The sequence below is a fragment of the Salvia miltiorrhiza genome, chromosome 8 (assembly GCF_028751815.1).
Source record: "Salvia miltiorrhiza cultivar Shanhuang (shh) chromosome 8, IMPLAD_Smil_shh, whole genome shotgun sequence".
Classification (NCBI taxonomy): Eukaryota; Viridiplantae; Streptophyta; class Magnoliopsida; order Lamiales; family Lamiaceae; genus Salvia; species Salvia miltiorrhiza.
In genome coordinates this window covers 19,185,167-19,198,950 of record NC_080394.1, presented here as the reverse complement: position 1 = coordinate 19,198,950, position 13,784 = coordinate 19,185,167, and the positions used below count along the sequence as shown (strand labels likewise).

At 35.5% G+C, this 13,784-nt stretch overlaps 1 protein-coding gene across 1 annotated transcript; it reads right to left on the bottom strand.

Annotated features, from left to right (window-relative positions):
* Positions 1-6,592: 6,592 nt before the first annotated feature.
* LOC131001675 (transcription factor MYB114-like) lies at positions 6,593-9,982 on the bottom strand. The gene is made up of 3 exons (XM_057928240.1): positions 9,863-9,982; positions 9,676-9,805; positions 6,593-7,130 (listed from the first exon to the last, which is right to left on the bottom strand). Exons 1-3 carry the CDS (start codon positions 9,978-9,980, stop codon positions 6,695-6,697), a joined length of 684 nt encoding a protein of 227 aa, XP_057784223.1. The 5' UTR covers positions 9,981-9,982; the 3' UTR covers positions 6,593-6,694.
* Between the last annotated feature and the right edge of the window lie 3,802 nt (positions 9,983-13,784).

The window sequence follows — 13,784 nt, the reverse complement described above, 5'->3', positions numbered from 1 at the left end:
ACAGCATTTTGGGTATTGTGCCTTTTTCAAGATTTTAATGGTAGAGATGATTAATTACTTTGCTCTACGTACGTGGGGTTTTTCTTTTTATTAAAAACACACACTAGTAATTAAGTAATGCTATATATTAATCAAACCATTTGAACCTTCAATTTATAATATACTACTCCCTCCGTCCCAAACGAAATGTCATGTTTTCCTTTTTGGGTTGTCCCAAACGAAATGTCTTGTTTCCTTTTTTGGCAATACACTCTCTCTCTATACTTAATATTTAAATAATTTCCACCAATCCACTTTATCTACTTTATACACATTTCTTAATCTTCGTGCAGAAAAGAAGTAGGCCATTTCGTTTGGGACGGAGGAAGTACATCATAAATATGATATCATACACGTCTCAATTTATGCTACACACAAACTCGTAGTAATCTATATATATATGAAACACCAGTTTTCAACGGATAATTTTACCCGCCAAATTTTATCTCTCCTTATATCACTTTATTTCATCACACTTTCTCTCTCCTAGCTAACTAACTCACACGCTCTCTCACTTCTCACAAGTCACAATCTATAGTATTTTTTGATATCCACCAATTTTTTCTCACTTTCTTTTTTCATTCTTTTTAAAAATCATCAAATTCTCTTCGTAAAAAATATTTAATATGAATGTTAAATTAAAGATAATGACAAGATCTTTAATTTGATATAAAAATTACATAAAATAAAATTAACTCAAAAAAGTTATTGTAGTTTGAAATCATAAAATTAATTTTTTTTCTCTTTCCTTTCTTCTCTCTCCTCTCTCCTATGTTCATTCTTCTTTTTCTTTTTTTTTTTGCGGTTGTTTTATTATTCTTTTTTAAAAATAATTTTATTTTATATTTTTATTATATTAGCTCATTTCAAAGTTCTTTAATTTAAAAATATTATTTTTGAAGTAGGTTAAATATTAAATTTGTAGTTATGTTTGTGTTATTTTTTTTATATTTACTTATATTAACATATCTACTATTATTATTTTTAATTAAATTTTACGTTAGATTTACGTATATATTTACCATCAAAATTACCATTGAAAAATCATTAATCGGAGAATCATTATTGATCCTATTTAGAAATAAAATAAAAAAAGTAAATTGAACAATTTAATTTTGTAGTAGCACGTCTATTTGAATTTAAATGGTAATTATACCATGTTCAACCCCATTTTTTCCCACTAATCGATTAATAAAAAAATTATTTGTCTATAAAAAATACAAATTAAAATTTAAATGCATATAAATATGAATGTTGTCATATATATTCAAATTATTTTTTTTATTAAAATCGAAACCCAACTAAAATAACGGAACATTATTATTCAATATTACTCCCTCCGTTGCATACTAATGGGTCACATTTCCTTATTTGGACGTTCCATTTTAATAGGTCATTTCTTAAATTGAAAGCTTATTACATAGCAATCATAAAACCCATTATTGAGAGCTGAAGCAAATGGAGAAAGAGATAAAACCATGATTTACTACATGTTGAGTAATTTAAGAGATGAGCTACATAAGAATATTATTTTTTGTTCTGATTGTGTTTATATTGTAATATGTTCACTTTGCATAGAGGTTATGGGCTCAACTTTAAAATATATATATAGCAGATGGAAAAAGAGATAAAGCCATGATTTTTGAATTTTGATACATAACAAATACTCATGATACATTATCATGTATACTTAATTTTGAATATTGATAAATTTATATTGTATACTCTTTACCAATTAAAAATAATTAAGTGGTATTTAACTATTGAATATACAAAGTTGATTAATTATATATTTTGAGATTTAGGATCTTTATTATATATTTTATTTATATTTTAATTATATTTAATATTTATATTTGTTTTTGAAATATTATTCAATTTTGATGTTCGTCGCGCATCGCGCGGGTGGATGTACTAGTAATAAAAGAAGCTGCAGCTAATTTTACAGTAGTCTATATATTTGTTGCCACTAAGATTTCCTGCAATTCATTCAACATGTGTCTTTATAAATGGCATGCCTACTGATACTTAAAAGTAATATTTTAATAAAGCAAGAAAATTACATATTTTCATTTAACAATTCAATCAATAATTGTTTCGATGAATCATGATGTATTGTTGGTGGTGGGCAGATGACCGACAAGCTCGTGCAGCGAAAACAACTAACTATGCTAACAAATTTGAGTCGCTAAATTAAAGCGAATATTGCAAAAGAAATAGTTGGCATAGTTCCATCTCAAAAAGTGGAAAGGACTAAAACAGTTTGTTTCTGTGAAATGATTGTAGAAGATGAAGGCGTCGCTCTGCTATTGGCGATTGCCCCAATTTCTTTTTCGAAAATTAAGTAAAGGATATGATACTCCAAAAATTGTTGTGCTATAATTATTAGGACGCTGGTCACAATCTAATTCGGATTTACTGTAGAAGTTAGTAGTATGTCTTTTTCTATGCTACTCTCTCCGTCCCAAACGAAATGTCCTCCTTCTTTTGGGCACGCTTGTTAAGGATGCATTATCTACCTAATCTAGTAGAATATTAAGGAAATTTCAATTTCTACTAGATTAGGTAGCATATAAGATTCAATGACATTTCATGGCATTATTTCAATTTCTACTAGATTAGGTAGATAATGCATCCTTAATAACCGTGCCCAAAAGAAGGAGGACATTTCGTTTGGGACGGAGGGAGTACTCACTTTCTCCACAAAACATAGCTCTAAAGGAAAATTATACGAATTTTAATAAATATAATTAAGTGTATTGTGAATGAAGAAATAAGTTTGTTATTATGTCTTGAATTTCCCACTTCGCACTTTGGGCCGGTCAGCGAGTCGGGGGGTCGAGGGGGGCGAAGTCCCCCTTGCCTGGGGTCCGGGGGCGGAAACATCCCCGGCCCAACGGTATGCAGTTTTGGGCTTTAGGCCCAATTTAAGTGTTTTATCTCAGTACTATATATACTTGAGATCTGTAATCTGTAATCTTAGCCGCATAATAAAATATGTTATTCTCTCTGTCCGTGGATGTAGCCAAATTGGTGAACCACGTAAATCTGTGTCTTTTTTACGTTTTCTGTTTGATTGTGCTATTTAATCCTATTCCGTCACAACAAAGTCCACTCTAAAAATATAAAAAATTACTAACTTTTATGAACATCTCAAATTAAATACTAATAATTAAAAAAATCGATTTTTTATTTTAGGCATAGGAAGTATAAAGCTTGAGGTTAAGACGTTGATGGCCACATTTATTTTGTAACACCAATCGCATTCACGCTCCTAGCTCCAAGGAGGAAAAAGGAAGAGAGGGAGTGTCTCCAATTGTTGTAAGTCTCTCTACATTCACGGGATTCAATTATTTAATTATTACTCCATCTGTCCCACGAATCTTGACACGTTTGGTTTCGGCACGAGAATTAAGGAATTGTAGATTAGTGTTTTAAGTGTGTAGTTAATAAAGTATAAAAGTGATAAAGTAAGAGAGAGAAGATGATAAAAGTGATAAAATAGGAGAGAGAAAATAATAAAAGTGATAAAGTAGGAGAGAGAAGTTACTTTATTTAAAAATGTGCCAAGATTCGTGGGACGGCCCAAAAAGAAAAACATGCCAAGATTCGTGGGACGAAAAAAGTACTCCCTCCGTCCATGAAAAAGAGTCCCATTTGGAGTTCGGCACGGGTTTTAAGAAAGTTGTTAATGTAGGTGTAAGTGGAGAGAGAAGTAAATTTATAGGGGTAGTGCTAGTATGACTTTTAAAGCTCTTAAACCTCAATTAAAATTCAGATTTCATTTCCAACAATTTAAGAATCAAACATCAAACATTAATTTCGAAATTAAAGTGTAACTATATTAAACAAGGCATCCGATTTCATTTCCAACAATTTAAAACTCACACACTGATTTCCAATTTCTGGGTAAAGAAATTCGGCAGATTCTAAACAAATTTAAAAGCAGTTTGAGCAAACAAATTCAACAACAAATTCGATTCCATCAAGAAATGAATTTTAACGACAAATTCAAACAAAATCAGCAAATCAATTCCACCAACAAATTTAGGAAATTACAATAACAAATTCAACAAATCAATTCCACCAACATATTTAGGAAATTCCAACAAGAAATTCAGGAAATTTGGGAGAAAAAAATTCGAACAAATTTAAAAAATCGAATCCAGTAACAAATTCGAACAAATTCAAAAAAAAATTCAGTAACAAATTCGAACAAATTCAAATCGAATCCAGTAACAAATTCGATAAATTTAAAAAATTCCTAACCAAATCGAGACACGCTAGCTTCGCCTTGAAGCTACTCACGCAGGCAGAGCATAGGTGGAGCCGGAGTCGCGGACAACGGCGAGAGGTAGGGCAAGAGCGAGTTCCCGTGGTGCTTTGAGAGAATCGAGACCGGTCAGAGCACTGGCAGTGGACGGGGATTCGAGCTCAGAGGAAGACGATGAATTTTGGGAGACAGCGTCTTAGGGTTTCGAGCTCAGGGAGAGCGAGGCAGCGAAATCAGTGAGGCAGCGACGACGACCTAGCTGCTCCCGGAGAGGTGACGGGGAAGAAGGGTGTAGGTCAGATCTTAGTCTCGCCGGAGGAGGAACCACGATGGCAGATTTGGTGAGAGAGAAGAGGTGTGAGTGTCGTGTGCGTAAGGAGAGAAGGAGAGAATGAGAGATTTTTATTGTTAATTGAGATTTTTAATTAAGTTTAAGTGGAGAGAGTTTTTAATTATTGAGGTGGGTCCTCAATGGCAAATGAAGTAAATACATAAAACTATAAAGGGTGTAATTGTATAAAAAGTGAAACATGACTCTTTTTTGTGGACAAAAAAAAGAGGGGAAACAGGACTCTTTTTCGTGGACGGAGGGAGTAATATATAGTACTATTTTTTTTTGAGCTGGAATTATCAAAACTTTTTTTTTTTGAGGAAATTATCGAAACTTTCTTATTTCTATTCTTTGTTGGGAGATAGTGGGCACAAACAAAGATAATTCTTTAAGGAAAAAAAGAGAAAATAAATACTACTCCATCCGTACCAACGAAAGCAGTGCGTATTTTTTTTTGAACCATCCCAATGAAAGTGGTGCATTTTCTTTTTTGGTAATAATTTACACTACAAATAATGTGGCCCCACACACCTTTATACACTTTTACACTACAATTTTATTCTCCTTAAATCCCGTACCGAAAAGAAGCGCACCGCTTTCGTTGGGACGGATGAAGTATTTTTTTTTGGTATTGTAAATTAATTGATTTTTCATCTACATATTGCATGATTATTTATACTAATCTATAAGACTCTAGTTCTATTCTTTCTTTCGACTACTCCATTTTGTTAGGGTGATCTAAGAGCTGTAGAAAAAATGACGAATTCCAAGCAACTCACCAAAACGACTCCATTCTTTCTTGTGGCCATTTTTATCTTTGTTATCTCAAAAACGGATACTTTCACATACCTTTCACTTCACTTTGATAGTTCCTATTTAACTTTGGGGTGTCTAAGATATAATTCATTTTATAAATTTAAATTGCATTAAACATATCGAAGTGGAATGTTTGAGACAAAATAGAAAAATTACAAATAAGTTATACTCCTTTCGTCCATTAAAAGTGTAATATTTTTTATGGACACAGGTTTTAAGAAAATAGTTGGTAGATATGTGTTAAGTAAAAATGAATGGTTGTAGTTGAATTGAATGTGGGGCCATATAAAAATGAGTGATTGTTGTTAAAGGAGAAAGTGAGGTCAGGTTCCAAAAAGAAAAATGTTACATTGTTGGTGGATGAAAGGAATACATGTGTTAATGGGCAAAAATGCCCCATCCCTTATGTGTTTTTTGGAAAAATGCCCTCTCTTATCATAGAAAGCATTCTATGCCCTAAATATGTGAAGTGTCTAATTTACCCTTTGATGTTGATGGGTTTGCTTGGTTTTTTGTGAAAGTCTTACACATTTGACCGATTTGACAGCCATCGATCATAAAAGTCAACGATTTGACAGCTATCAATCAAGTACATATATATGATCGGTGGGTGGCTAGATCATGTGTCCGGCCGGCCGGACACATGATTTTATCGGTCGGATCATGTGTCCGGCCGGTGAAATTATGTGTCCGCCTGGCCGGACACATGTTTTCACCGGCCGGACACATGATTTCATCGGCCGGACAAATGATTTTATCTGTCGGACATGTGTCCGACCGATAAAATCATGTGTCCGGCCGGTGAAATCATGTGTCCGCCCGGTCGGACACATGTTCTAGCCACCCACCGGTCATATGTACTCTTGACTGATAGCTGTCAAATCGTTGACTTTTATGATTGATAGCTGTCAAATCGGTCAAATGTGTAAGACTTTCACAAAAAACCAAGCAAACTTATCAAATCAAATGGTACTTAAAGAATAGGGCATAGAATGCTTTGTATAATAAGATAAGACATTTTTACAAAAAAAGATAAGGAAGTGGGCATTTTAAATTTTTACTCGAAATACATTGTAAATAACATTAATTGCATTTCTTTAATAGATGTGAAATAGTAACGTGGATTATAAAAATGGGACGGAGAAAATATTAAGTAATAATATACTCCGGAAAATTACAAGGAAAACAACATAGAAGATGAATCGATATCCATATCAATATTATGAGTGATTGGTCTACGGATTGCCCAAGTTCCAAACCATATCAGCATCAAATGATAAGCCACTACACAGTCTATCTTGATCGGCGTTTTCAGTCATCTTGAACAAGTGTTCCCACCACCTCATGCATTCGCCTTGATCCTCCTCCAGCAGCAAGGAACGTCGCTCCATGTTGGGATTCTCAACACTGTTGGTCCCATCATTCGCCTCTGCTACCAACCTCGTTGGATCGTGGCTTGTGGGTTTCATGATCGATGAAGATCTGGTTAGTTGAGTGGACCAAACTGGTGGTCGTGAGTTGGAGAAGGTCTGAGGCTGAGGTCGTACGATGTTGCTCTTGGTGATGGATTTTTCTCCCCTCTCCAGTGGGCGCTTCAAGATATGGCTGTTCCACAAGTTCTTAACGTCGTTTGCCGTACGTCTAGGAAGTCTGCCGGCGATCAACGACCATCTGCACCACGCGTGAGAGAGAGAAGATAGGTTAGAATAGCCAGACATGATAATGAATTTGAAATGTGAGATTCAAATCTTGTGGCTAATATTGATTCAAATTAATCGCCTGGAATGAGAATAATGAACAAGTTAATATAAATCTATGAATAAGATTTTTGAAATGGTTCGAATAGTCATTCTTATCTGATTAGTTTGAATCCTGGAGAGGGCGAAATTTCACTTAAATTGGTGCATTACAAGAAGTTTATTCGTAAATTTTTATTTATTTATTCTTAATTTATATTCGTTTATTCACTGTTCTCAGTTCTCACGAAAAATACCGTTTTTACTTTTTAATGTATCCCAACCCATTAAATTGATATTGGCTTATTTATAGATATATATGTGCTCGTGTATATATATGAGAACATATTAGTTGATTTTCTCTTTTAGTTAAAGGAAATGATTGGGGTATAATTAAGAGTGAACTTTAAAAATACCCAAATTAAAATAGTAAAAATAAAAATTATCCATTGAGATAAAAAATTTGAAAATTAGCCACATTTACCATTTACCCTTCACATAAATAATTTAAAAATCATCCACTCATTTTTTAGTTGTGAATTCGAGTTTTTGAACTATAATTCACAACCAATATATTTCTAGTTGTGAATTCAAGTTTTAAAGATTAAATTCACTATCAACACTATTTCCAGTTGCGAATTCAAGCTTTAAAACTTGAATTCAGAACTAGGAGTGTAAGACTATTTCTAATTGTGAATTCAAACTTTAAAACTCGAATTCACAACTAGCAATAGTATCTGACTTGAAAGGCCACCACATTTAAGAAAGAAGCTTCCATGTCATTACGCGAGAAAAAAAAAAAAGCCACCATATTTTTTTTACTTGAAAACTTTTTAGAAAATGGACACTTTACATACGTAGCGGCAATGACGTCTCATCTTCGGCCAAGTATATGCAGATGGCGAGGGGGCTGAGGAAGCATAGATTTGCCAATCTGCCCTACAACAGATCCGCCATTGTGCGGCCGCAGCTTTACTGAAGACGCACACTAGACGACAAGGGGGCTGAAGACGGAGGCAGCGATGATGGAGACCACCACCGCGATTAGTGAGAGAGTGGTCGGCAGAGAGAGAAAAGAGAGAGAAGAGCGAAAAATTAATGGCAGGGGTAAATTTGACTTTTTGTGCAAAAAGTGATTAATTTTAAAACTATATGTTAATGCATATTTTTTATTTTTATTATATATCATATGATATTTTAATATATTGACTCTATAATTAATTACTATTTGTAGTGCAATTTGAATGAAAAAAGAAGTAACATGCAAAAAGTTTTTCAACAGGAGTTGTGTTGAGACGTCAACCAAAATATAGTTTGATATATATATATGAGTCTGACTTGTGATATATTTCTTGATTGGAACCTAGATATGGTACGTAGGGTTTGTTTGCTAATTTTTTCGAGGACACATGACATAAAACTTCAATATCATTTCAAAAATTCCCTAAAAGTTCTGATCAGCTGGCTATGAAAATTAATGAAAAAAAAGAAAAAGAAAGCTTTTAAGCTAGTTCGAAACATAACTTAATTAAGATCTCGAACAACTCAACCTAACTCTCACGAATCTTGACACGTTTTTCTTGTTGGGTCGTCCCACGAATCTTGACACGTTTTCATTTTGAGTAATAATTATTACCTTCTCTCTCCTACTTTATCACTTTTATTACATTCTCTCTCCTACTTTATCATTTTTATATTTTATTAACTACACACTTAAAACACTAATCTACAACTCCTTAATTCCCGTGCCGAATCCAAATGTGTCAAGATTCGTGAGATGGAGGGAGTAATTTATTTCCTCATTGTATTTGCTTTCTATAATGATTTTATTTGTTGACTACTAACCGCCACATGGCCCACATCTAAAACTCTCTCTGTCCCTAAAAATTGTGACTCAATGGAGTAAAATTGTGACCCAATGGAGAGGACATGAGTTTCAAGAAAAAGTATATATAGTATTTGTATTTGAGTGAAGATTGAGTCCCACACTTTTTTATAAGTAAAGAGAGAAAAAAGTTTTTGGGGTCATTTTTAAATAAAGAAATATCTCAATTTTCAGGGACGTCCCGATATTAATAATAAGGTTACAATTTTTAGGGATGGAGGGAGTATTAAAATTTGTAAAGTAACTTAATATTTTTCATCGTGTATATATATATATATATATATAGGGAGAGAGAGAGAGAGAGAGAGATTCTTACTGAATTATACTATGAAAATCTTATTAAATGATGTCAACTTGAGGTGATATTTGGGAGGCTAGCTCAAACTTATAACTTTAGCAGTTTGATGTATTAATTTTATTTTTGTGACTTGAACGTGGAGGTAGTTTTTTTATTTTTTTAAAAGTAAATATATATTCAATCTAGCTATAGCATCTTCATGCATGTTGGAGTTGGACTCTGTCTGGATCATCGTCAACTATCCATCTAAACATGCATGATTTTGTACAATATACGATGAGACCAAATTAAACTTGCCTGTTTCCTAACAATTTATGAAGCCTGACGATGAGATCGATTTCATCTTTAGTAAAGAAGCCTCTGTTGATATTAGGTCTGAGATAGTTGAGCCATCTCAGCCTGCAACTCTTCCTACATCTCTTCAACCCTGCAATGTTTATAATTAAGAATAGAAATAATTAAAATAAGAAGAATGCTTACGCACCAGCTCTGAGAGGGACGAGATGCCATTTCCCCTCTCCATATTTATGAACGCAGTCTCTGAGAAGAGCATCTTCCTCTTTGGTCCATGCACCTTTCCTCACATCAGTACTATTTTCCATTTTCGTCGGCAACAAAACACACCGCTTTTCCACCTTTCTTTATATCGCAAAAAACAAATGCCAAATTTAAATTAGAGCTATGGCATGAAAGGAACACCATATGATATATAATACTATATAATCAGACAAGTGTACGGGTGTAAGGCTCCATCATTTAATTTAATGCTACCTATGATAGATCCACATCCAACTTAATTTTCCCAACCCACACATCCTCCGATATTTGTTGGCTCTTGCTTGGGAAGCATATTCTTTTATGTTCATTTTGTATGCAGCACTTCGAGTTTAAACCAAGGAAATTAATGTGTGTTTAGACATACATGTTGTATTATACTGCTATATATGCGTTTTTTCTTTCCCTCATTTAGTCGAGTACTCTTTTTTCTCCACTACAAAAAATCAGCAATTACCGGCGGTAATCATAGCTATCCCGCCGGATCGAAATTCTGACACTGACGGCATTACAGGCGGCCCCTCGCCGCCGGTATATAGCTCGTTGGTGTCTCTAATACAGGCGGCAAATGACGGCCGCCGGTAATGTTGACCGGACGGCGGTGGCCACTCGCCGGATTGACGGGGTTTTGCCAGAGTTTTACTGGCGGCCAATGCCGCCAGTGATTAGCGGCGGGGCTCCCGCCGCCGGTAATTTTATTTATTTATTTAAGTATTTTCATATTTATACAGTATTGCATACGTTAGATGAACTTCTCAGTCGGTCACTCATCTTCTATGTTGCATAGGTACGGGGGTGCGGATGCGGGGGCGATACGATACGAGTACGGGGATACGAGTTTTTAAAAATTATAGGGTACGATTCGGCAAGGATAATTCTAATTATTAAAATTATATGATATATAATGCTTATAAAATATATACAATTTAAATTTTCTTAAATTAATTATATGTAATTTACCCAAAAGTTAAGCATTTTCAATTATATAAGTTAATTGAGCAACAATATAACGATTCAAATATTATTAGTCCAATATATAAGTCATAACTGAAAATAACATTATCAAAATAACCTTGTGTAGACCTTTCGTGCACGAGATACGTGAATTTCGCTTATGGAATTTGCGAATCCGATTTATTTTTATAAATTGTTTTAAAAGATACGTCACGTGGCGAATCGGGTGCGAATCCGACGAGAATCCGAGAGAATCGCACCCTAAAAGAATCTGATTCGCCGTACATGTTAATTTTTGAAGAATCTGTGCATCATAGCTCATCTTAGTTGTGCTCTAAGTCAAGCACGCTTAACCTTGAAGTTCCTTTCGAGTGGTCACCAGTACAGAACACTCGTATTATTGATATATTTAGTAACTATTAATTTATTTAAACTCTATTTCAATATACAATATCATACATTCATAACCTTAAAATATGTGGAGATGATATCCAAGAGATGTCGTTAATTATGGATCGGTCTCGTTTCCGTCCGTATTTTTATGTCAAAAAAATATTTATTTATTAATTTATTATTATTATTATTATTATTATTATTATTATTATTTTATCAATCTAGTTTATACACCATAAGTATTTTAATTTGGTATTTGTAATGTATTTTGAATTCAATTGCATACGTTAAATTCAATTTAGGTTACCTTTTTTTTAAGTACATATTCTCTATGTCCCTGAAATAACTTCATCTTTTTCCTTTTTCGAACGTCCTCCAAATAACTTCATCTTTCTTTCTTTCTTTCCATTTTTGGACAACTACCTCACCACTAATAATATTTATTTATTCTTACTTTTCACTTCCAATAATAATTATAGCATTTTTTCTTCACTATCAATACACTTTACAACTTTTTTTTAAAACACGTGCCGTCCCTAAAGAGGAAGCTATTTCAGGGACGGAGGGAGTCTATTTTTCGACTTAATTATACAATCACAATAAATAGGGGATGGAGAACGAGGTAAGTGCAATGTTGTTCCAAAACATGAAATAAATAGTTCAAAAAAACATAAATATAAAAAGAAAAGTGCAAGTGTAATTTTGTTCCAAAACATGAAATAAATAATTCAACAAAACAAAATATGTAGAAGTCAGGATGATGGACAGGGGATCAGAGACCTAATCAGTAGGGGATCGAGGACTAGGTAGCTGACCCGATCGCCTCATAAACTCCTCGAACATAGCCACCCCATGCTCAAGAGCCTCACGTGCTGCTCGTTCTGTAGCCCTGTCTTCGTCAACCTTCTGCAGGCGCTCCTCCAGCGTGGAGATCTGTGTCTCATACATCTACTGAGACATCCCGGAAGTGCCGGTGCTGCTAGTAGACCCCCTACTAAACTGGCTCACACCGGCACTTCTAGTGCCGTACAGTCGTAACCTGTTGGGATGTACGAGCTCCAAGTAGATCTCGTTCAGCTGGTGCTCTCGTCCTTGCGCAACAGCAATGCGATGAATCTCCGCTTAATTCATACATAACAATGCATAATTGTTAAAAAATAAATACATTTCACTATGTATTACAAATATTTGATTAAACTTAAACACTTACATAAAGTCTGACATCCATCTCATTCACATAACTTCCATCAGGGCGTGTGTGGAGGCGAAGAAAGGTGCTATAGTTCTGTGCAGTCGAGGGGAGTCCACTCTCCAAGCTCTGTTCATGCATATATAAGATAAATAAGTTATTATTTGCGATATATATTACTTAAGAACTTAATTGATAATTACTAACCAGGATCTGCTGCAGGATATGAGTGGACTGAGACCCTCCAACGTGCCTGCTGATCCCTGTACCGGGTCCATTGGGCTCAGACATCTGGTTCGCACGCGCTCACTGGGAAACTGCCTGAACATCCTCCCGCGCCCAGTATTCTTTGAGCCCAGTCCAGAAATCGTCACTCATGCCCATAGGTCTATCCATCGTCTCCCCTGCCTCGGTCTTTTGCCTGAGGCGACTCTTCAAGTCGCTCATGTAGTCATGTTGTCACTCACCTTTTTCGGCATTTTGCAACCACATCGCCTTCACATCACGCTCATTCTCAAGATCCCAACATATTCTTTCTGTTGAAAAAAATGGTTAATTTAATATATACATTTTAACAATATATAAGGCTTGCCCTAAACAAAATGATTGGCAGCAAGTTACTAGCTCGAAGAACAAGCCTAGCAATGCAGCCCAGAAAAACACTGATTTAAGCTCCCAGAATCATGAGCTCTCTACAGAGGGATTAAAGGCCGAAGAGCAGGTTCAGAAGAAATTGGGCACTCACAACTCTTTCTTAGCTTTAACTTCGATTGATGGTGAGCCGATGGACATTATCCCAGGCAAAGTCTTTCAAGAGGTCATGGAGTCGGAGCTCGAGTACCCGTCTGGTTTCGGCCCTAAGTCGTCTCCGCAAGTTTCCTCGCCCGCGGCATTTGCCGGGGCTGCTCCTAATTTTTCTACGGGGATGGTGAACGGCGGGCCTTCTTCCGCCAAGCTGCCTCGGCTCGACACTAAAGTTGTTGTTCCTCGTTTGACAAGCACCGCCCTTCCTGCCAACGCCTCTGAGCTCATTGACCAACGGGCCGACCAACGTCGGCCACATCCTCAACGTGCCACGGCGGACCAGGGCAAAGACAACGCTGAGGGTCCTAAGATGGGGTCTTTCTCTTCGATTCCGGCATGACATGCGCCCAAGCATCCTGAGCAGACGTAAGCTGTTACCTCTGCTTCCCCTCCTGTTCTATATCTCATTCCCTATTTCGGGATGGGCGCGGATGGCGCCGAGAGACCGCGCTATATATCTTTTTTACGGTCTCCGGTGGATGGTTTAGTTTCCTTAGACTATGATCCTTTA